The sequence below is a fragment of the Podarcis filfolensis genome, assembly GCF_964270895.1.
Source record: "Podarcis filfolensis genome assembly, chromosome: 8".
Classification (NCBI taxonomy): Eukaryota; Metazoa; Chordata; class Lepidosauria; order Squamata; family Lacertidae; genus Podarcis; species Podarcis filfolensis.
The window spans coordinates 87,160,438-87,185,326 of NC_139611.1; the positions used below are offsets into that span (position 1 = coordinate 87,160,438).

Sequence of the window (24,889 nt, forward strand, 5' to 3'; positions counted from 1 at the left end):
AGCCCATAGGGAAATCTCCAGGACAGCGGGGAAGCGCAGCGCATCTTCCCCACTGTCCTCGGACCTCCTCCGAAGGCTGGCGGTGGGGCGGAGAGACCTTCTCCCCGCGCCAGCCTTCGGATGGCTGTCCTGAAGACTTGCGGTGGGAGGAGGGTTTTCCTTCCCACCGCCAACATTCAGAATGCTGTTCTGAATGTTGGCGGTGGGGAGGAAAAACCCTCCTTCCACCGCAAGCCCCGGGAACAGAGGAGAAGCGCTGCGCGCCTTCCCCTCTGTTCCCGGACCTGTCCTGAAGGCTTGCGGTGGGGAGAAAAGCCCTTCTCCGCACCGCCAGCCTGGCAAGCGGTCTCCATAGGAACGCATTAATTGATTTTCAATGCATTCCTATGGGAAACCATGCTTCGCAAGACGAAAAACTCGCAAGAAGAAAAAACTTGCGGAATGAATTAATTTCGTCTTGCGAGGCACCACTGTATCGTATATCGTATAAAGTGCTTTGTGGAAGAGAGGGGAACCGGTGCCTCTACTTCTCAGGATACAGTTTGTAACCCACCAAACTGAAGAGGAGTCCGGGCAAGATTTCTGTGCAGATTCCGCCAGGAAGCCCTTGTGTGGAAGCCTGCAGATGTGACCAGGAGCTAGATTGGGGGGGGGGAGAAGCCCGTCAACCACCCCAATCCTGGCCTACCCACAATCCTCTGCAGCTTCTCCCTCTCCCTTCCGATCCTGCTCTCACCTCGAAAATGCCCTGCCTTTTGCTGAGGCTGCCTGCCTCCAGCGTCCAGAAGTGGATGTGAGATTTCCCGCAGGTAATGAGCAGTGTCGGCTCCGTAGGGTGGAAGGTTGCGGCCAGCACAGACTCATTGGAGCACTGCAGAGCAGGAAGGAGAGAGGGGTCAATAAATACAGCGATGCCACATGATGCAGGGGCCGTGACAGACTGTGGCAGCCTGGGCACAACCTGATGTCTTTCACAATTCTAGTCCAAAACGTATAAACACCATTTCCAACTCCTCGGAAGATTCCATCAACGGAGTCTCTGAAAATTTTTACACATCACTTGGGAAGACGGGCGAACTAATGCCAGTGTACTGGAAGAAGCAAAGATCACCAGTGTCGAAGCAACAATTCTTCAGCATCAACTTCATTGGACTGGTCATGTTGTGCGGATGCCTGATGATCGTCTTCCAAAGCAACTACTCTACAGTGGTACCTCGGGTTACATACGCTTCAGGTTACATACGCTTCAGGTTACACACTCCGCTAACCTAGAAATAGTGCTTCAGGATAAGAACAGAAATCAGGCTCTGGCGGTGCGGCAGCAGCAGGAGGCCCCATTAGCTAAAGTGGTGCTTCAGGTTAAGAACAGTTTCAGGTTAAGAACGGACCTCTGGAACGAATTAAGTACTTAACCCGAGGTACCACTGTATTCCATACTTAAAACCAGGAAGCGTAATGCTGGTGGTCAACAAAAGAGGCTTAAAGGCACTCTTCAAGGCAAATCTAAAAAAATATAGTATAAACACCAACAATTGGGAAACACTGGCCTGCGAGTGCTCCAGTTGGAGAACAGCCTTTGCCAAAGGTGTCATGGGCTTTGAAGACACTCGAACTCAGGACACAAGGGAGAATCGTGCTAAGTGGAAGGCACGCTTGGCAAACCATCACCATGATCAACTCCTGCCTGGAAACCAACGTCCCCACTGTGGAAGGACGTGTGGATCCAGAATTGGCCTCCACAGTCACTTATGGACTCACTGTTAAAACTGTGTCTATGGAAGACAATCTTACTCGGCTACGAGGGATCGCCAAAGAAGAAGAGTCCAGAATGTCTGTAGCGCCAACCACAGGTTAGGGAGGGCTAGATTTTGGTCAAAGGAACAGGGCGGAACGCAAAGTTACCTTCACGTCTGCCAGCTTCTGCTCCTTTTGCCAGTCCCACACGGAGAGTACGTGGTCATTAGAGTCATCAACAGCACATAAGAGTCCTCCGCCGTTCTGGTGAGAGAAAAGAGACATGGATAATAACAATAATAATAATTTATTATTTATACCCCGCCCATCTAGCTGGGTCCCCCCAGCCACCTCTGGGCGACTTCCAACAAAACACTAAAATACAATAACCTATTAAACATTAAAAGCTTCCCTAAACAGGGCTGCCTTTAGATGTCTTCTAAAAGTTTGGTAGTTATTTTTCTCTTTGACATCTGGTGGGAGGGCGTTCCACAGGGCGGGCGCCACCACCGAGAAGGCCCTCTGCCTGGTTCCCTGTGACTTGGCTTCTCGCAGCGAGGGAACTGCCAGAAGGCCCTTGGCGCTGGACCTCAGGGTCTGGGCAGAACGATGGGGGTGGAGACGCTCCTTCAGATATACTGGGCCTTTGAGGCCGTTTAGGGCTTTAAAGGTCAGCGCCAACACTTTGAATTGTGCTCAGAAACGTACTGGGAGCCAGTGAACTGGGACAGAGGCAGTGCCCCTCACAACTGCTGTCCAATGCCTTGGATTCACTATGGCAAGCCATTTCTAGAAGTGAAACCTAATTAGAAATCTCATGGCAGCTCCCTCTTCAAAAAACAGACCAGCCAGTGCTCTGTGAAGAAGCATGAACAAGCTCTCTAAAACTAAGGTTTAGGCAGTCTTGAGAGCAGAACTGACATCCCCCGGGCTACAGAATTTGGGTCTGGGCAGGGGGAAGGTGTGCCTTGGCAGAATATGAAGGCAGGTGGGTGGAGGCTGGGGCTCCTTGAATTTGCAAACTCATCTTCCTTCCACACCCCCACACCCCCCAAAATCACAACCTCACTAGCGGTCAACGGGCCGGGCCATAGCTCAGAGCTAGAGCATCTGCCTTGAAAACAGATTCAATCCTTGTTGGGAGAAGTTCCTGCCTGGAATCCTGGCTATCTGCTGCCAGTCAGTGTAGGTAATTCTGAGCCTGATGCACCAATGGTCTGAGTAGGTTCCAATTGCTTTCTGTGGGATGAGACAACATCAGGGGCCTTTTCTGCTGTGGCTCCCTGTTTGTGGAACTGCTCTCCCCAGAGAAGCCTTTGTTACATATCTTTAAAGGTAAAGGGACGCCTGACCCTTAGATCCAGTCGTGACCGACTCTGGGGTTGCGGCGCTCATCTCGCTTTATTGGCCGAGGGAGCCGGCGTACAGCTTCCGGGTCATGTGGCCAGCATGACTAAGCCGCTTCTGGTGAACCAGAGCAGCGCACGGAAAGGCTGTTTCCCTTCCCACCGGAGCGGTACCTATTTATCTACTTGCACTTGATGTGCTTTCAAACTGCTAGTTTGGCAGGAGCAGGGACCGAGCAACGGGAGCTCACCCCATCACGGGGATTCAAACCGCCAGCCTTCTGATCGGCAAGCCCTAGGCTCTGTGGTTTAACCCACAGCGCCACCCATGTCCCTTTACATATCTTTAGGCGCCAGGCAAAACTGTTCCTCTTCTCCCAGGCTCTGTGGCTGATTAATCTACGGCCTTTTAAATGTGTCTGTGCGAGGCGGGGTTATTGGTTTGTTTTGGTTTTTCCTATGTATTTTGTGTTCTTGTTTTGTATTTTTATGTTGTGAACCGCCCTGCGATCTCCGGAGGAAGGGCAGAATACAAATTTAACACATTGCTGGCCTCTGTCTGTCTCAGGAGACAATAGAGGATTGCGGTTTCAGGAATGAAGTCAAACCACGGGAGAGTTTCAGCGCCTGCTGTGGCTGTAGAGACCGATATGGGAGAGACATGTTTTGTTGCAGCTGGCGCAGAGGAAGGCGTCCTGTTGTGCTACTGCAGATTCACTGTGGCATTTTTCTTTCTAAACTCATCCCCTTATCTATTATTATTATTATTACCATCATCATCATCGTTATCTACCTAATCCAAGCTTGTGAGGTGAACAGTGGGCTCTGGGTACCCCCTTTTTGGCGGAAGGAAGGGAGGGAGGAAGGGAAGCATCACTCACAGACTTTGAGAATCCCACGCAGCTCACAGCTCGGTCGAAGGGCCCGGGGCCCAGGACGTGGAGTGTATTCAGACTCACAGAGTCCCAGACCCGAACGTGGGGAGGCAGCGGCTGCCGGAAGGAAGAATACCGGTTCAGGATACACAAATGGAAGCAACTCTCCACACAACACAGAAACAACTTGTGGAACTTGGGGGTTCTGGAAAAGGCACTGGCCATAAGGTTTGTTTTAAAAGCCGAACAGAGGGAGGCAGGGCTGCAGTCTGCTATCAGCTGCAACAGAAGATTGGTGCAACCGCATTTAGGTGTGGCAAACACTTCTGGCTACAAGATACTGGGGAGAAACAGCAGCAGCAGACCAGGATCTCCCTGCCTTGGCTGGGGCGGGGAAGGGATGCTAAAGTAAAGAGACATAAAGGGCAGCTCCTAAGTACACAAATGTTCAGCTGCCCCATTATTCCAGAAGGGGGATTTTTCCCGTTGGCTTTAAATGTATGCCATCTGTTCCCGTTTCTCCTTTCCTCCTCTCTCTTCCTGCCACCTCCCAGGCTCTGGCGCCTCCGCCTCTATAGCCAGCTGCCCCTCACCTTGCCATCTTTCGAAGTCCCGGCCACCTGCCCAGTTGCTATGGTGACCATGTCAGGATGCACAGCCAGGCTGAGTGAGACAGGAAAGGGCAAAAGTTACACACTCATATGCAGAGAGAGCACCAGGTGCTCCGAAAGGCCACCCACCCACCCACCAACCGGGGCGTAGGAAGGGGGGGTCAGACTGCCCCGGGTGCCCTCATTGAGGGGGGTGACATTCGTCGCACCGCCCGCCCATATCTCCCAAGCCTATCCCGAGCCGTCGGGGTAAGGTGGGGGGAGCTGTGCCGCTTTGCTGGCGGCCTTCCCCCCTCCCCCCTTTGTTTTGACAGCCTGTGGGAGGATTGGGAGTCACGGGCAGGAGGTGTGACGAATGTCCGCCATGGGCACCTGTGGGTGGCTCACTCTTGCCCCCGGCTGCAGGGCGCATGTTGCTCCAGGCACCCAGGTGTCTATCCCGCGCCTGGGAGGGCACCCTCCCCGCCCCGCCCCCCTTGGGAGCGTGCCCTCCCTGGGCAGCATGGGCATATTCTCTGCCACTGCCACCCATTCCTTGCAATGACTCCTATTTTTACAAGTGGCACCGCCTGCAAACTGGCAATAATATTAATAATAATAATAATAAATTTTATTTATACCCCGCCCTCCCCAGCCAAGGCCGGGCTCGGGGCGGCTAACAAGCAATAATAAAAACAAGTTGAAGGAATACAACTTAAAAACAAGATTAAAATACAACATTGAAACATTAAAATGCAGCCTCATCACAGGAGAAAGGAAAAAAGAAAAAGGGGGAGGGAATCAAATTGACTCCAAGCCAAAGGCCAGGCGGAACAACTCTGTCTTACAGGCCCTGCGGAAAGAAATCAGATCCTGCAAGGCCCTGGTCTCATGAGGCAGAGCGTTCCACCAGCCGGAGCCAGTGTTGAAAAGGCCCTGGCTCTGGTTGAGGCTAATCTGACTTCCTTAGGGCCTGGGACCACAAGGGTGTTGTTATTTATGGACCTTAAGGTCCTCCGTGGGGCATACCGGGAGAGGCGGTCCCATAGGTACGAGGGTCCTGGGCCGTGAAGGGCTTTAAAGGTCAAAACCAGCACCTTGAACCTGACCCTGTACTCCACCGGGAGCTAGTGCATCTTGCCCCCCCCCCCCCGCTGCTCCTCTGCCGTTCCAGGTAAGAGGAAAGAAACAGCGCAGGAACCGCCTCACCCCCCCCCCGCTCACCACTTGATGTCATCATTGTGGCCCAGGTAGTGGCGTTGTCGCTGTTCTTCCACGTTGTAGAGGACAGCCACGGCAGCCACGAAATACACAATCTCCCCCGTGGGCAGCAGGAAAAGGTTGGCGCGGCAGTCGCGGCCCCGGTACCCATAGCTGGAGCCGATGCCGGCGGGTCAAGGACAAGAATAGAGAATGGGCTTTGCGGTCCTGGCCACCAGCTCTGGGAGCCAAGGAAGGGAAGATTCAGAACTTGCTTCAAGCACCCCCACTTCCTTTTCTCCTCTCCCGCCCCCCAGGGAGACTCTTTTGAGTAGGATACACCCAGTCCAGTTTCAGCTTCTTATGGGGCAGCTCCAGCTTGGCATCGAGGCTGTAGGTGGCGACGACGGCATCGGGAACAAACATGGGGATGGGCCGCCCCCGCAGGAACATCTTCACGTAACCATCCTCTGCGTACGGATCGCCGGGAGAGAGAAAGCGTCACGATCACCCAGCACCCGTAACCGCGCTTGCAAGACCTCCTCCAGCTGCCCAGAGGGATTGGGTCTGCCTCTACACAAGAGAGCACCTTGATTTCCCCTAAAACCAGACGCCCTCCTCCGTCTCTCACTTCACCCGCCCTGAAGCAAAACTTGTAGAATAATAATAATAAATAAATAATGAAATTTTATTTATATCCCGCCCTCCCCAGCCGAAGCCGGGCTCAGAGCGGCTAACAACTGTAAAATGATACAACATTCTAAAATCATTTCAAATCAGATTAATGGCAACCATTGGGCTAGAGTTCTGTGAGGATTGCCCTGGCCAAAGGCCTGGTGGAACAGCTCCGTCTTGCAGGCCCTGCAGAAAGATGTCAAGTCCCGCAGGGCCCTGGTCTCTTGTGACAGAGCGTTCACCAGATTGGGGCCACAGCCAAAAAAGCCCTGGCTCTGGTTGAGGCCAGCCCTGTGGCCCGGGACCTCCAAGATGTTTTTGTTTGAAGACCGTAAGGTCCTCCGTGGGACATACGAGGAGAGGCGGTCCCGTAGGTACGAGGGTCCTAGGCTGTATAGGGCTTTAAAGGTTAATACCAGCACCTTGAACCTGATCCTGTACTCCACCGGGAGCCAGTGCAGCTGGTAAAGCACTGGGTGAATGTGATCTCGCAGCAAAGACCCCGTAAGGAGTCTCGCTGCAGCATTCTGCACCCGCTAGAGTTTCTGGGTCAATTTCAAGGGCAGCCCCACGTAGAGCGAGTTACAATAATCCAGTCTGGAGGTGACCGTCGCGTGGATCATAGTGGCGAGGTCAGGGCGAGAGAGGTAAGGAGCCAACTGCTTAGCTTGGCAGAGATGAAAAGCTTGGCGGAGAAAGCTAATCACTTGGGGCGAGCAAGGCCCTCCCTCCTGGCGACCACGAAGGGACAATTTGCAGAAGGCAAGCTTATCAGACAAGTTTCCCTCTTTGACCGGTCTACTCCCCCTGCTATTCTAAGAACTCTTGTTGTGTTAAAAGGACACACACCCCGTCTCTCAAGACTTTTGTGCAACCTGGAGCATGCAAGCGCACACCATTCAGCCACTCCGCGTGACCTCCAGGCCTCTAAGGCCATGCCCAGCTCCCAGCCTCGGACTAGATTCCGGCGTGTTTTCCCCCACCACAAACTGCAAAGTGTGGCAGCATCTACTCACCAGCGCTGAAGGTGGACTCTTTAGGTTTGCTGCGAGGGAAAGAGAGAAGACAATTAGGATGAAAAGGGAAGACTGCGTGGGGGATGAAAGGAAGGCGGATCTCTGCTGCAACAATCCAACTACAGAGTTATTCTCCCTCTCTTATCTTCAGCCTCCCGTTGGCAGCAAACATCTTTCAGCTGACCCTCGCATCTCTTCCTCCCCTTTCTGCCAAAATACACCCACTGCTATCCTTGGATTCTGCGTGTGGTTGGCTCTTCCACCTCCCCTCTGCCGGGCTTGTACTCCCCTCGCGGCGGCTGCACGCGCGTCAAACAAATCTTCGCATCCCGGCAGGCAGAATGTTGCTGCTCATTCCGTGACGTCAAAGCAGATCAGTCTATAGCAGGAGAGGCACGACCAGAGGGGAAGACAGCTTGCAGCCCGTTAGAGACGTTTGCTTCAGCAGGAAAAGCCATGCCAAGCATTGCCAGTGCATCAGAGATGAAGAGCAGGCCTCTGCAGTCGTGCTGCTCGCGGGCTTGTGAATGCATAGGGAGCGGGGGACTTTGCAAAAGCGCGTTACCCGCCAAGCAAGTGCCCAGACTCCAAAACTGCATGTGGCAAAGTTTTATAGGCCGAAGTGTATTCTCTGAAGACTCTTAATAGCTCTGCACCTTTAAAAAAGTAAAGGGACCCCTGACCATTAGGTCCAATCGTGGCCGACTCTGGGGTTGCGGCGCTCATCTCGCTTTACTGGCCGAGGGAGCCGGCGTACAGCTTCCGGGTCATGTGGCCAGCATGACTAAGCTGCTTCTGGCGAACCAGAGCAGCGCACGGAAACGCCATTTACCTTCCCGCCAGAGTGGTACCTTTTTATCTACTTGCACTTTGACGTGCTTTCGAACTGCTAGGTGGGCAGGAGCAGGGACCGAGCAGCGAGAGCTCACCCCGTCGTGGGGATTCGAACCGCCGACCTTCGGATCGGCAAGTCCTAGGCTCTGTGGCTTAACCCACAGCGCCACCCGCGTCCATTTAGTCCAGTACAATTCTTAACAATGTTCCGCTGCCAGCTATTGGGATGCTCTCAGCCTTCAGGGTAAGGTAGGATGCAAGACGCCAGATGGGGGAACAGAGAAGAACAGAAGAAGAGCCTGGCTGGATCAGGCCAAAGGGGGCCCATCCAGTCCAGCATCGTGATCTCACAGGGGCCAACCAAATGCCTGAGGGAAACCCGCAAGCAAGATCTGAGTGCAAGAGCCCTCTCTTGTGGTTTCTACCTACTGGGACTCTGACGCGTTTGATGCTTCCAATGTAAGAAATGCGAGTAAGAGCGCAGAGAGCAGAACTATCTTGCTAAATCAGTCCTAAAGTCAGACTGCCCACCTCCAGCAAAGGGGCAGATGGATGTCTCCAGTGCAGAGCGCAGTGTGGAGACCAGTGGGGTCACCTCAAGATATCTGGGTCTGGGGTAGCTCAGTTGGTTAGAGCGTGGTGCTGATAACGCCAAGGTTGCAGGTTCGATTCCCAAACGGGGCAGCTGCGTATTCCTGCATTGCAGGGGGTTGGACTGGACCTTGAAAGCCCTAAACGGCCTCGGTCCAGTATACCTGAAGGAGCGTCTCCACCCCCATTGTTCTGCCCGGACGCTGAGGTCCAGCTCCGAGGGCCTTCTGGCGGTTCCCTCATTACGAGAAGCGAGGTTACAGGGAACCAGGCAGAGAGCCTTCTCGGTAGTGGCGCCCGCCCTGTGGAACACCCTCCCAGCAGATGTCAAAGAGATAAACAACTACCTGACATTCAGAACACATCTTAAGGCAGCCCTGTTCAGGGAAGTTTTTAACGTGTGATATTTTAGTGTGACATTTTGTTGGAAGCCGCCCAGAGTGGCTGGGGAAACATAGCCAGATGGGCAGGGTACAAATAAATTATTATTATTATTATTATTATTATTATTATTATTATTATTATTATTATCCCTTCCAACTCTACAATCCACCTCTCTTTCTTTCCAAGCCTTTTTTTTTTGGTGCTCATAACACCCACCAGTAAAACACCCACCACCTTTGCAAACTCCATACTAGCCAGTTGATTAAAGGTAAAGGGACCCCTGACCATTAGGTCCAGTCGTGGCCGACTCTGGGGTTGTGGCGCTCATCTCGCTTTACTGGCCGAGGGAGCCGGCATGCAGTTTCCGGGTCATGTGGCCAGCATGACTAAGCCGCTTCTGGCGAACCAGAGCAGCGCACGGAAACGCCATTTAACTTCCTGCCGGAGTAGTACCTATTTATGTACTTGCACTTTGATGTGCTTTTGAACTGCTAGGTTGGCAGGAGCAGGGACCGAGCAACGGGATCTCACGCCGTCGCAGGGATTTGAACCACCGACCTCCTGATCCCTGATCGGCAAGCCCTAGGCTCTGTGGTTTAGATCACAGCGCCACCCACATTCCTCTAGCCAGTTGATTAGCATCAATTAAACTTGCTCCCGCCTTCTAGTTTTCCGACCAATGAGTGCCAGGTTCGTTCTCAGCATCTCTGCAGAAGAGGCTCCCCTGGGGACCCCGAAATGCACTTTATCTCAGCTTGATCTTGTTCTGAGAAACGTTTAAACCACCAGCCTCTCCCCCACCACTCAGCGACCAACGGGTTAACAAACTCCCTTTCTCTCTCTCTCTTTTGGAGAAGGGCGGGGCGACCTCCCTGCCAGTCTTCCGAGGCTCTTTTATCTCCCTCCATCTAGAGGAACAGTTGGCAAGGCGTTCCCCACCCTTTTCCATGCCCTGCCCAGGGGATTCTGCTGCCACGCCTCTTCCCTGTTTGTTCTCTCTCTCTCTGGGGGGATCCTGCTAGGATCTTGCATCAGCCAAGGCAATGGGCCTCCTCTTCCACTCCCTCCCTCCAGGGCACCACTGCAAGCCCCCCTTGTCTGCACCAAAGAACAGGCTCTAGGACTGTCCAGGGCGCCTCCCTTGGGCTGTGCATCTGGCACGGGAAGGCTCTAGTTTCCTGAGGCTGTGGGGCAAGGAGGGTTGGGGGCAGGAGAGGCCTCGGATTCAGCCCCCCTCCCCTTGGGCACAATGCCAGGAAACAGAACAGGTGGCCTTAGGCAAGTTTGAGGCAGGAAAATGGGGCTGCAGGTGAAATAATAGCCCTGTATCATCCTAAAAAGCAGAGACATCACCTTGCCGACAAAGGTGCATATAGTTAAAGCTCTGGTTTTCCCAGTAGTGATGTATGGAAGTGAGAGCTGGACCATAAAGAAGGCGGATCGCCGAAGAATGGATGCTTTTGGATTATGGTGCTGGAGGAGACTCTGGAGAGTCCCATGGACTGCAAGAAGATCCAACCTCTCCATTCTGAAGGAAATCAGCCCTGAGTGCTCACTGGAAGGACACATCCTGAAGCTGAGGCTCCAAGACTTTGGCCACCTCAGGAGAAGAGAAGACACCCTGGAAAAGACCCTGATGTTGGGAAAGATGGAGGGCACAAGGAGAAGGGGACGACAGAGGACGAGATGGTGGGACAGTGTTCTCGAAGCTACCAGCATGAGTTTGACCAAACTGCGGGAGGCAGTGGAAGACAGGAGGGCCTGGCGTGCTCTGGTCCAGGGGGTCACAGAGAGGCGGACACAACTAAACGACTAAACAACAACAATATCCAATTGGTTTGGAGCATCCCACCCTCTGCTTCAGGGGTCAGCAAACTTTTTCAGCAGGGGGCCAGTCCACTGTCCCTCAGACCGTGTGGGGGGCCGGATTATATTTTTTTGGGGGGTGAAAGAATTCCTATGCCCCACAAATAACCCAGAGATGCATTTTAAATAAAAGCACACATTCTACTCATGTAAAAACACACTGATTCCGGGCCAGATTTAGAAGGCGACTGGGCCGGATCCGACCCCCGGGCCTTAGTTTGCCTACCCTTGCTCTGCTGCTTGCAGGCTGCACCCTCCAGGACTGGACCAAACCATTTTGCAATGGCGGGGGTGGAAGGGGGGGCAGAAAGCACGAATGGTATTCTTCATATAGTACTTTGAAAACCAGCTGGTCGCTTGCCACTCGGTGGCACCCAAAGCCGCCACCCCATAGCAGGACCACTTGAGATGCCAACAGGCCCCCCCCAGCTTACGGCAGTGCAATATTACCACTGTTGACCTTCACCAATAAGGGTCCCCCACCCTATACCTGATTTGTTTCTGAAACCCTGAGTTCCTGCAGGGCTGGCCTCATTTCCCAGAGACGGCACGCAGCTTGCTCCCCATCCTTTGATCCCTGCATTGCAGGGGGTTGGGCTGGATGACCCTTGAGGGTCCCTCCAACTCCACAATTCTGCTGTTTCTTGATTCTTTGCATATAAGGCCCAGCAAAGCCCAGCAAACCAAGTCGCCTGTTTTAAGGAACAATTCTGCACCCTGGATAACTCCCTTCCCTGCTCTCCCCCCCCCCCCCGCCCCACTTCAACATAGAGAAACTCCTATCCAAACTTAGCAACCGTATCCGAGGTGCCCCACCCGGAAAGAAGATGGCAAAGCGGATCATCCAAACGCATTGCTCACCGCCCCCGCCCCCCGTTTAAAACAAAAAGGCCTAAAGAGTAGGATGCAATTCCTTGAGATAGGCGGTCGGCGCTCAATGCACTCTGCACGTGCTCAGAGGCACTCTTCTTCTGTATGATCCAGCTGGCGTTGAAAATAGGGGCTGGAGAAGAAATAAGGCCCCAAGCGGCCCCTCCATCGACGCAAACGCCGCCTTACCTGGGGCTGAGGCTCCCTGCCGCCTTCTTCATGGTGGCTTTGCTCTTAGGCTGGGGGAAAGGGCTCCTGCTCTTTATATTTGATATTCCGCAGGCGGAGAGGGAGGCTTCTTCCGAGCAGCGATGGGGAGGATCCTACGCTCGCCGGGAGCTGGAACTGCAAGGCGCGTCCCGGGGGATGCGGCGCAGCAATGGGGCCCGGGCGGGAAACTTTCCAACTTTCCCCTCCTTCCTGGCTTTCACTTTCCCTCCCCCGGGCCGGGGCCTTTCTTTAACCCTCTACGTGCTGGTGACCGGCGCTGGGGAGAAGGGCCGCGCTGTTTCAGACGCCTGGGAAAAAACCGGACGTTTTTCCCACGGCGCGCAAGCGAGAAGCAGGCGCCGTTTCGCCCCGGCTCAACTAGCGGGCCGAGGGCGGTTCCTCTCCGAGGGATGGCTTAAGATGCGTGGTGGCCGTGCACGTGTGAATCCTGCTGTGCGCGTGTAGACGCACTGGTAGGGCACCTGTGGCTTTCAGAGTGACAGGGAAGGGAGGAAACTCCCCACCCGGTACGACAGGGACGGAGAAAAGTTGCTCAAGAAGGAGATATCCGGTTTTGGGGAGGGAGGCATCGCTTCCTCCCTGCTCGGGCTTTGAAATCCGATCTCGCAACTCTCCGCCTTTCGGCTGGCGCGTTTTGCTTCCGGTTTATGCTCCCGAGGGTGGTTTAGGTAGGCGAAGCAAGGCGCACTTTGCAAGACCTCAGCTGCTCCGCGAAGCCGATGCAACGGGTCTTGCAGAACCTGAGCTGCTAAAAGCAAATAAACTCCGCTGCTTGGGCTAGCGCAAGTCAAATGAGCTTTGCTGAAGCAGAGCTGTGAGAGAGGAGCTTATTTTCCTGCCTAGAATAGCATTATGTTAAAGGTAAAGGGACCCCTGACCATTAGGTCTAGTCGTGGCCGACTCTGGGGTTGCGGCGCTCATCTCGCTTTACTGGCCGAGGGAGCCGGTGTACAGCTTCCGGGTCATGTGGCCGGCATGACTAAGTCGCTTCTGGCGAACCAGAGCAGCACACGGAAACGCCGTTTACCTTCCCGCCGGAGTGGTACCTTTTTATCTACTCACACTTTGACGTGCTTTCGAACTGCTAGGTTGGCAGGAGCAGGGACCCAGCAATGGGAGCTTTCTCTGTCGCAGGGATTTGAACCACCGACCTTCTGATCGGCAAGTCCTAGGCTCTGTGGTTTAACCCACAGCTCCACCAGCGTCCCTTAGCATTATGTTATGTGGGTGTAAATTGGCATAAAGATCATGAAGCCTCCATAGATGGATTTGCGGGTCTGGCTTTCACACGTACCCATCACGCTTCCCGCTGCAGGAGCTGCTGGAGGAAGTGGTTCGGCTCCTCTGGTCCTTGATGCCCTCTCGCTTGAGTGAGACTGGGCGCTCTGGAGAAGCCCAGCTTCGCCCGCTGTAGGAGACAGAGCCTTAGCAATATAGCCAGACAAGGGCAAGGGGCAGGCAGGTGGGAGGGTGAGCCGGCCGAAGAAAAAGAGGGATGCAGGGAAGGAAAGCAGCGTGATGCGCACCTAGCAGAAGCGAGCGAGGAGCGAGAGCCGGCTGCGTGAAAAGCTAAGCACTTTGCAAGACCGCTTCTGTTACGTACTGAGTTGAATAGGATCCAAAATGCAGCAGTCTGATTGGTCCTAGAACAATAGGATCCAGAATGCAGCAGTCTGATTGGTCCTAGAACAATAGGATCCAAAATGCAGCAGTCTGATTGGTCCTAGAACAATAGGATCCAGAATGCAGCAGTCTGATTGGTCCTAGAACAAGAGGATCCAGAATGCAGGAATCTGATTGGTCCACAGGAGCCATCCAGTCCAGCTCCAGGTGGAAGTGAATCCACAACCTGATTGGCCTACAGGAGAATTCCGGAATTAGCCAATCACATGGGGCCCATTGTGTAAATAATGTATATAAAGCAGACATTCTGGGAGAACTTCCATTCCTCCTCACCACTATGAGCTGAGTAAGAGCATGAAATCCACTCTCGACTTCGAGTATATTTCAACTTCTCTGCAAGATGGCTTTTCGAAAGACTTGAGGCCCTGCGCCAAAGAAACTCTCCTTGCAAGACCTGGGCTGCTGTGTCCTTGTAACCCCTATTCAAAGACAAGATGGATGCAGAACGACAGTGGCTCACTGGCAGTGAATTTGCCAGCAAAGGCATACTGGGCGCATCTTTGGACTCTCTGTATTCAGAGAAATTGGAAGCCGGCCTTTAAGCAGCTGACTAACAGCTACTGGCAACAAGAAGCCGATGGATCTTGGGTCCGATTCAATACATGGCGGCCCCCCACCGGGTAGTCATTCAAGCAGATTCTTAAAGATAGCATTTTAATTTTTGTTCTTGTGCTGTTCTATACACACCTGCCAGTCTCCATTCAACCTTAATCATCTTTCAGCTCCGCAGATATTCTGAAAGCAACCCCTGCCCCTCACAATCCGGCCTTTCAAAAGAGGGGGAGAGAAAACTAAATTCTCATTCGTGCCAAATGAAAACAAAAGCATCTAAGCCTTCCCTCTCTCCCTGAATTGGTCTGCAGAGAGAGAAAGGGAAACGAGGAAAGTTACAGCCAGTCTTGACAAGAAGCCAACCTGCCCAGTGGAAAAATTTATCCGCGTTCTGGGGCTTTGAAGTGCCTCATTCAAGCCTCTTCTAATCTCCCCTGGTTGTTGAGTATCTCTTCAAATTGGAAAAAATGAGGGATTTTCCCTTACTGCAGGTAAATATTTGTAGAACTATTTAAAATTAAAGTGCTGCTGAAAACTGAGCTTTAGAAGAACCACCAATCACTTCAGAATTTGAAATTTGGATTTGTGTACATTTCCTTTCCACCTCTCTTCTGTTCATCACCTACATTTTTTGGATCAAACTGGCCCTCAAGGTTGGCTTCTAGTCATGAACCATGCTAAGAAAAATGCATTTTAAACACAGCCAGCCAATATGAAACATTTCAGAGTAATCCTGCAGCCTCCCCCAGTTAAATAATTGTGATAAGAAGAGATTTAGCAGCAGCAGGAGGAGGAGAAGAGAGGAATATGAGGCCCTTGTACAAGGTGAGCAAGACCCCTCACCTTTTCCCAGGAAGCAGCTCTCTCTTGGGGGACGACGGGGAGGTCGAGTAGCCCCTCCTCTGGGGGATGATCCCATTGCTCAAGCCAGGCCTGGAAGGCAGACCCCTCAACAGCTGGTAAACTGCAAGGGAGACAAGGTGTTAATTCCAGACGGGGCCACAATCGCAGAATCACAGCATTGTAGGGTACACAACCACAGAGTGTAGGGTACCCAGAGAGTCATAGAATCATAGAATCATAGAATCACAGAGTTGGAAGAGACCACAAGGGCCATCGAGTCCAACCCCCTGCCAAGCAGGAAACACCATCAGAGCACTCCTGACATATGGTTGTCAAGCCTCTGCTTAAAGACCTCCAAAGAAGGAGACTCCACCACACTCCTTGGCAGCAAATTCCACTGTCAAACAGCTCTTACTGTCAGGAAGTTCTTCCTAATGTTTAGGTGGAATCTTCTTTCTTGTAGTTTGGAACCATTGCTCCATGTCCGCTTCTCTGGAGCAGCAGAAAACAACCTTTCTCCCTCCTCTATGTGACATCCTTTTATATATTTGAACATGGCTATCATATCACCCCTTAACCTCCTCTTCTCCAGGCTAAACATGCCCAGCTCCCTTAGCCGTTCCTCATAAGGCATCGTTTCCAGGCCTTTGACCATTTTGGCCCAGAAACTCCAGCGGGTGCAGAATGCCGGGGCGAGACTCCTTACGGGGTCCTTGCCATGGGATCACATTCACCCGGTGCTATACCAGCTGCACTGGGTCCCGGTGGAGTATAGGATCAGGTTCAAGGTGCTGGTTTTGACCTTTAAAGCCCTATACGGCCTAGGACCCTTGTACCTACGGGACCGCCTCTCCCGGTATGCTCCACAGAGGACATTAAGGTCTGCAAATAACAACACCCTGAGAATCCCAGGCCCCAGGGAGATTAGACTGGCCTCGACCAGAGCCAGGGCATTTTCGGCTGTGGCCCCGGCCTGGTGGAACGCTCTCTCACAAGAGACCAAGGCCCTGCGGGACGTGACATCTTTCTGCAGGACCTGCAAGACAGAGCTGTTCCGCCAGGCCTTTGGCCAAGGCACAGTCTGACCCCCTCCTTTGGTAATCCTCATAGAACTCTAGCCCAATGGTTGCCATTAATTTGATTTTGAATTGATTTTAGAATGAATTGATTTTAGAATGCTGTGTTACGTTTATTGTTGTTAGCCGCTCTGAGCCCAGCTTCGGCTGGGGAGGGCGGGATAGAAATATAATTTATTATTATTATTATTATTATTATTATTATTATTATTATCTAGTCCAACCCCCTGCAAAGTGCTTTCGAACTGCTAGGTTGGCAGGAGCAGGGACCGAGCAACGGGAGCTCACCCCGTCGCGGGGATTCGAACTGCCGACGGCAAGCCCTAGGCTCTGTGGTTTAACCCACAGCGCCACCCGCGTCCTTTGTGTTGAATTATACAAAGCGTTAATTCTTAACTGTCATTGCACCCACTTATTGTCAGACACAAAAGTGTTTGTATCAGCAAATTAACTTCTTCTTTTTGCAGCCAATAACCAAAGCTTGCTCACAGAAATGAAGGGGGGAAAACCTTGCTTGTAGTAAATATCTAACTTACTATGGACAGAGATTCCGAAATATATACTGTCAACAAAAAATGATGGATGCGTATAATAGCGAACCTGACACCACCTAAATGTAGGTGAACCAGAGCGTAGCACCAGACGCTGCTGTTGTCTGAAGGAAGGTTGCGGGGGGGGGGGAGCCAGACTCTCGAACTCGCTTCCCCAGGGGACCCACCCAGCGCCTTTCATGTCAGTGGGAGACGGTCTTGTTTTGACAGGCCTTCAGAATGGGATGGTTCATTCGCCATATTCGATAGATTTATCTCCCATGTTAGTTGCCTTCAGTCTCTTATGTATTTACAAAAATAAAAATAAATCATAAATAAACAGTAAATTAAATTACTTTTTATTTGGTTTATTGGAGGGGGCAGTATTTGGTTTACTGCTCCTCCCCGTAAAACGAATTATTCTATTGCAGTACAGTGGTACCTTGGTTATCGAACGCCTTGGCTCCTGAACAAATCAGCTCCCAAATGCCGCAAACCCGGAAGTAACGTTTTTCTGAACGTTTTTCGGAACGAACGTCCGGCGCAGCTTTTGCTTGAGTGCAGGAAGTGCCTGCAGCCAATCGGAAGCCGCGCCTTGGTTTTCAAACAGTTTCGGGAGTTGAACAGACTTCCAGAACGGATTAAGTTTGACAACCAAGGTACCACTGCACCTTGCTGCTTGCTGATTTGTAGGCCTATTTGGGCTGAAAAACAGCACATTCAATTTTAATAAGCAACAAGAAGTGTTTTTTTTAAAAAAAGAATTAATATTATGTCCCAGTTTGGTTAAGTGCTCTACCTCTCTTTCAAATCAGAACCAGTGAAGGCGGTGAAGGTCCTGTGTGAGTGTCTGGAGGCGGTTGGAGGATGGATGGCAGCTAATGGATTGAGGCTGAATCCTGACAAGACAGAAGTACTGTTCTTGAAGGACAGAGGGCGGGCTGGTGTGGAGGACTCCCTGGTCCTGAATGGGGTAATTGTGCCCCTGAAGGACCAGGTGCGCAGCCTGGGAGTCATTTTGGACCTACAGCTGTCCATGGAGGCACAGGTTAATTCTGTGTCCAGGGTGGCTGTCTGCCAGCTCCATCTGGTACGCAGGATGAGACCCTGCCTGCCCTCGGACTGTCTTGCGAGAGTGGCGCACGCTCTGGTTATCTCCTGCTTTGACTACTGCAACACGCTCTATGTGGGGCTACCTTTGAAGGTGACCCAGAAACTATAACTAATCCAGAATGTGGCAGCTAGACTGGTGACTGGGAGCAGCTGCCGGGACCACATAACACCAGTCCTGAAAGATCTTCATTGGCTCCCAGTACGTTTCCGAGCACAATTCAAAGTGTTGGTGCTGACCTTTAAAGCCCTAAACGGCCTTGGCCCAGTATACCTGAAGGAGCGTCTCCACCCCCATCGTTCAGCCCGGACACTGAGGTCCAGCGCCGAGGGCCTTCTGGCGGTTCCCTCACTGCGAGAAATGAGGTTACAGGGAACCAGGCAGAGGGCCTTCTCGGTGGTGGCACCCACCCTGTGGAACGCCCTCCCATCAGATGTCAAGGCAATAAACAACTATTTTACTTTTAAAAGACAACTGAAGGCAGCCCTGTTCAGGGAAGTTTTTAATGTCTGATGCTGTGTTGTTTTTAATACTCAGTTGGAAGCCGCTCAGAGTGGCTGGGGAAACCCAGCCAGATGGGCGGGGTATAAATAATAAATGATGATGATGATGATGATGATGTCAAGGACCCAGACAACTCTGGCTAAAGGGCATAGCTGACCCAGAGACAAAGGAGCTGCAGGACGGACAGACGGACGGACAGACAGACACCCACACCCAGCGCCTCCCCACCAACACCCTGATACCTTTGCTGGGTCCCTTTTTCTGCAGGCTGAGCCCATTCTCCTCGCAGGTGCTGAGACGCCGCAGGACATCAGCCAGAGCGGCCTTCAGCACCTGGATCTCGTCTTCCTGCAGCTGCAACCGCTGCTCCAGGTAGGAGATGCGGTCGTCCACCTCCATCCCGCTGATGCCTGACAAGTTATCATCTGGGGAACAGAAGGGGTCAAGTGAGAAAGATGAGGCAAACCATTTCCTAAGACAACAGGTGCCACATGCCATTTGTCAAAACAAAACAATAAGGTAGGTTTGGCTAGGAAACCCAAGCTTTTCACCCACGGTTGTTGGGCGTGTTTCAATCATGGCAAGAGATTTTATTTCAGATTTCTGACATTCTACAACACTGCACCACACTCGCCCTCCAATACTGAATACCTTGCCTGGGGTGTGTTGCTTTTAATATACAGTGGCACCTTGGTTCTCAAACTTAGTCCATTCCCAAAGTCCATTCCAAAACCAAAGCGTTCCAAAACCAATGTGTGCTTTCTCATAGGAAGTAACGCAAAATGGATTGATCGGTTCCAGACTTTTAAAAACAACCCCTAAAGCAGCAATTTAACATGAATTTTACTATCTAACAAGACCACTGATCCGTAAAATGAAAGCAGTAAACAATGTACTGCAGTCACACACACAATCAATCAATCAGTCAGTAGCTGAACTGGGTTCCTCACAGTCACAAAAGAAAAAGAGCCGCAAAAACACAAACACAAAATAAATAGCAAAAACAGACAGACCTCATTGTAACACTCAAATCAGAAGCGTAACACTCAAAGCGGAGCACATTTTGCTTCTGAAAAAGGTTTGCAAACCAGAACACTTACTTCCGGGTTTGCAGTATTTGGGTTCCAAGTTATTTGAGTACCAAGGCGTTTGAGAACCAAGGTACCACTGTAAACAGGTTTCTAGACCTCATAGCTGGAGAGGGGCACTTGAAAAATGCACAGGCAGTGTCAAGGGGGTCGCGATGCAATGTTAAGGTAGAAACAAAGCTCTGCTAATTATTTTTGCGTGCATCCACATAGGCACATTAGTAAAGGTAAAGGGACCCCTGACCATCAGGTCCAGTCATGACCGACTCTGGGGTTGTGGCACTCATCTCGCTTTACTGGCTGAGGGAGCCGGCATACAGCTTCCGGGTCATGTGGCCAGCATGACTCAGCCGCTTCTGGCGAACCAGAGCAGTGCAGGGAAACGCCGTTTACCTTCCCACCGGAGCGGTACCTATTTATCTACTTGCACTTTGACGTGCTTTTGAACTGCTAGGTGGGCAGGAGCTGGGACCGAGCAACGGGAGCTCACCCTGTCGCAGGGATTTGAACCGCCAACCTTCTGATTGGCAAGTGCTAGGCTCTGTGGTTTAACCCACAGCACTACCCGTGTCCCATTATAGGCACTTTAACCTGTGCTAATTGGAGAGGAGTGAAAGGCGGGATTTGTGAGCATATGAGCTGGTGGTTGTTGTTGTTTTTAAGTAGGCTCATCTACTTGCATGTTCTTCTGTATGAAAGGCAGAGCCTGTAAGAGGAGATGCTGTTTGCCAAGTAAATTACAGCAGGTGATGTGGATTAGATGATGGAGCCAACAGTTTTATGGCCTTTTAATATCGCTGTGCAGCTTATATCAATATCAATCTATTTGAAATACCCCTTGATTTTTAAAAAAATGCACATTTACAAATATATATCAAAGATTCAATCCCCCAAAATAGAAATTATTGGATAATATGACCACAGCATCATGCATTATATATGTGAATTATCAGAAGCAAAAGGAAACTCATTAATTTAGGAAATGGTTTATGAGACCACTGAACAGAATAACTTGTGCTGTGTCAGTGAAATGAGGGGAGTATCAAACTAATAGATTAGGACAAGAATGGGAGCTCTTTAGAGAATATAAAGTGAAGCAAAAGAGGAACACAAATTGTGGTATGTATTTCATTCCTCTTTCTGCCTCCGAAGACGGTTTGGAAACTTTGGTTGGTGCAGAATTTGGCAGTCAGGCTGCTCACCGGAACAAGACAGTTTGAGCATATTACTCTGATCCTGGCTGCCAGTTAGTTTCCGGTCCCAAATCAACATGCAGTGGTACCTTGGTTGTCAAACGCCTTGGTACTCAAACAACTTGGAACCCAAACACTGCAAACCCGGAAGTAAGTGTTCCGGTTTGTGAACTTTTTTCGGAAGCCAAACGTGCTCTGTTTTGGGTGTTACGCTTCCGATTTGATTGTTACGATGAGGTCTGTCTGTTTTTGCTATTTATTTTGCATTTTTGTTTTTGCGACTTTTTTTGTGACTGTGTGGAACCCAGTTCAGCTACTGATTGATTGATTGATTGTGTGACTGCAGTACATTGTTTATTGCTTTCAATTTATGGATCAATGGTCTTGTTAGATAGTAAAATTCATGTTAAATTGCTGTTTTAGGGGTTGTTTTTAAAAGTCTGGAACTGATCAATCCATTTTGCATTACTTTCTATGAGAAAGCACTCCTTGCTTTTGGAACGCTTTGGTTTTGGAATGGACTTCTAGAATGGATTAAGTTTGAGAACCAAGGTACCACTGTACTGTTTCTGACCTATAAAACCTTATGGCTCAGGACCACAATATTTCAAGGACCTTCTTTGCCCATATGAACCAACCCAGACCCCGTTGTCACCATATGAGACCCTTATTTCTGTGTCTCCTCCTCAAGAGGTCCAGAGGGTGGCCACACAAGAACGGGGCCTATCCTGCTGTGGCTCCTCATTTGTTATATGCTCTCCCCAGGGAGGCTCGCCTGGCATCGTCATTACATATCTTTAGGCACCAGGCAAACACATCCCTCTTCTGCCAGGCCTTTTGCTAACACTGGGGAACATTTTTTTTTTCATTTTCTGTTGCATGAGAGTTTTCAACTGTTCTTATATGTTCTTTCAATGCTGATTTCAAATCTGAAATCAATTTTCGTGTACATGCTATAGTTATCTTTCAGCTTTCAACTTTTGCCGATATGTCATATTTCCACTGGGGATAAATGGACACTGACATATTGATCTACCCTAACCACATGGTAATTACTGTTTAGCAAACTTAATTTTTCTTTATTTTTATATTTCGTACTACTTTGGCTATGTGTTTAATAAAATATTGAATTCTTGCATTGTGAAAAACAAAGATTACTGTGAAAAGTGAAAAACATGAATTGCAAAAAAACCTGGAGCTTACAGAACAAAACCAACTTCAGATATGAAATCAGCACATCAAAATTAGGTTAGAAGAACTGCAGGTGTCAATGCAACAAAAATTTTGTTTCCCAGTGTAATTAAACAATCTATTGCCTTTTAGGAACAGGTGGGATATTTTTTAAAGTATTTTTCTTTCCTCTTGGTTTCAGTGTATCTATGTGGGGTTTATTGTCTGCTTACTTGTTTGGTTGGAAGTCGCCTTGGGTTGCCCTGGGCAAGAGAACAGCTTTAATTAATAATAATAATAATAATAATAATAATAATACCATATTAGAATTACTTCTCAATGACTAGCCTAATTTTATGAGAATGCGATCATCGGTCACAAGCTTACGGTGTTATTACTGTATTAAATTACCAATACGAGAAACATAATTTTATATTGCAATGAGATTTTATATGTAGCTATGTTGCATTTGTAATGAATCTGTATATTTGTTAAATAAGTAGATAATAAATTAAATAAATTATTTATTTATATGTATATGTGTATGTATATATATATGTGTGTGTGTGTGTGTGTGTATTATATATATATAAAACACATTACCAAAATATATACTGTACAAATAAACTGCTGAAACAGTGATCCTGTCCTGGTCAAATCTGAGCCTCTATCCACATGAATGTGGCATTCAAGAAGTGCATAATTTTTTTCAAGGGATGCATAAATTTTATGAAATAACTGAATAAATTTGGGTGATGGCAGTGTCACAGACATTGTGAAAAGAACAAAATCATGACATCCAGGAAGGTTGCAGGCAGTGCATAGTGTATTGATTATTATTCGTTACATTTCTTAGTTGTTTTTCTTGCAAATGCAACCCAAAGCGACTTACAGTAATAAACAAGTAAATAAGATGCACTTAAAACCTACATATAACGGAGCACAGAAAAATCTAAAAAGCATTTTTTTTTTAAAGGAGGATTAAAACATCCCACCCACTGAAGGAACCCACAGATAATGAAAAAGCATTTAATTATTATTTTATATATGATATAACCCCTGGGCTGAAGCCCTGCCTGCTTCTACATATGGAGGACTGAGATAAAAGCATTGAAATAGATATTTGAGGAGCTCTTTAATTTTGTAGATCAAAGGAGCGATCAGTAAGGTCCAGTTTCTTGCAGACACTGCCCACTAGTGGCAAATTAGTGATACTTCCAGCTACTTTTAGTAAATTGGTTTCTCTCTGCCACACCTGTCCTCCAGGTACGTGGGCATCAGATTATATCGTTCACATATTTGGAAAGGGATTAGGATTTTCTTGGGGCAAGCGCATAAACCACATACCAAAAGCAACTGGTGTCAGTTAACGTGGAATAAATACCACCACTATGCCCCATAGTTGAAATAGGCAGGTTTGGTCAAGGTTTCGGAAATGGTATAGGTGCAATATATTCAGAACAAAAGGCCAAATTAATTGTCAATAATGTGGTGACGGAGGAGTTTACGATAGAGAAAGGGACACGACAAGGTTGCCCAATTTCCCCATTGCTTTTTATTTCGGTCCTGGAGGTTCTCCTAAATATGATTAGAAGGGACCAATTGGTTAAAGGTATACAAGTCGGAGCCAAACAGTACAAATTGAAAGCATTTGCAGATGACTTAGTATTGACATTACAGGAGCCTGAATCTAGTACTAAAAGAGTACTGGAACTGATTCAAGAATTTGGTCAGGTTGCAGGATTTAAGTTGAATAAGTTAAAAACTAAGGTTTTAGAGAAAAATCTAACAGCGATTGGGAAAGAGAGGTTTCAGAAGGAGACAGGTTTAACATTGGTGAAGAAAGTAAAATACCTGGGGGTTAATATGACTGCTAAGAATGTGAATTTATTTAAAGATAATTATGAAAAATGCTGGACAGAAGTGAAAAAAGATTTAGAAATATGGTCAAACCTGAAGCTTTCTTTGCTAGGCCGTATTGCTGCTATAAAAATGAATGTATTGCCAAGAATGTTGTTTTTGTTTCAATCATTGCAAATTTTGGATAAAATGGACTGTTTCAAGAAGTGGCAGAAAGATATTTCCGGATTTGTCTGGCAGGGCAAGAAGCCCAGAATAAAATTTAAAATACTAAGAAAGAGGTGGATTTGCCCTGCCAGACCTCAAAACTTATTATGAATCAGTTGCATTTTGCTGGCTGAAAGAATGGCTGCTTCTTGAAAACACAGACATTTTGGATTTAGAAGGTTTCAATAATGTATTTGGGTGGCATGCATATTTGTGGTATGATAAGGTCAAAGCACATAAAGCGTTTAAAAACCATATTGTCAGGAAAGCACTGTTTAATGTTTGGATAAGATATAAGGACCTACTGGAAAATAAAACCCCAAGGTGGTTGTCACCGATGGAAGCGAAGGCTCATAAAAAACTATGATTAAATGGGCTCAAGATGTTGGACATAACATTATGTTGGCTGACTGGGAACAGTTATGGACCACCGGTATGAAGTTCACGGCATGTAATGCCTTAAGAGAGAATATTATGAAAATGATATACAGGTGGTACATGACACCAGTCAAGCTTGCAAAAATCTATCATTTGCCCGATAATAAATGTTGGAAATGTAAAGAGACTGAAGGTACATTCTTTCACCTTTGGTGGACGTGCCCAAAGATTAAGGCTTTCTGGGAGATGATCTATAATGAAATGAAAAAGGTATTTTAATATACCTTCCTGAAGAAACCAGAGGCCTTTCTCCTGGGCATGGTTGGCCAATTGGTGCCAAAGAAGGATAGAACTTTCTTTATGTATATAACAACAGCAGCAAGAATACTTATAGCGAAGTATTGGAAGACACAAGATCTACCCACCCGGGAAGAATGGCAGATGAAAGTGATGGACTATATGGAACTGGCGGAAATGACTGC

At 49.2% G+C, this 24,889-nt stretch overlaps 1 protein-coding gene across 5 annotated transcripts in view; it reads right to left on the minus strand.

The window, feature by feature from the left end:
- Positions 1–24,889, minus strand: part of EML2 (EMAP like 2) — a 57,351-nt gene that overhangs the window by 26,652 nt on the left and 5,810 nt on the right. For 3 of the 5 annotated variants that reach the window (XM_083627010.1, XM_083627009.1, XM_083627011.1), the window contains exons 2-11: positions 18,754–18,936; positions 15,291–15,411; positions 13,507–13,620; positions 7,437–7,465; positions 6,086–6,215; positions 5,770–5,919; positions 4,549–4,618; positions 3,962–4,072; positions 1,903–1,998; positions 737–871 (exon numbers count right to left, since the gene is read on the minus strand). In XM_083627010.1, coding sequence (XP_083483136.1) covers positions 737–871; positions 1,903–1,998; positions 3,962–4,072; positions 4,549–4,618; positions 5,770–5,919; positions 6,086–6,215; positions 7,437–7,465; positions 13,507–13,620; positions 15,291–15,411; positions 18,754–18,936 — 1,139 coding nt within the window. Of the gene's footprint in view, positions 1–736; positions 872–1,902; positions 1,999–3,961; positions 4,073–4,548; positions 4,619–5,769; positions 5,920–6,085; positions 6,216–7,436; positions 7,466–12,170; positions 12,839–13,506; positions 13,621–15,290; positions 15,412–18,753; positions 18,937–24,889 lie in introns of those variants that run through there. The other 2 variants (XM_083627012.1, XM_083627013.1) reach the window with 2 other exon arrangements.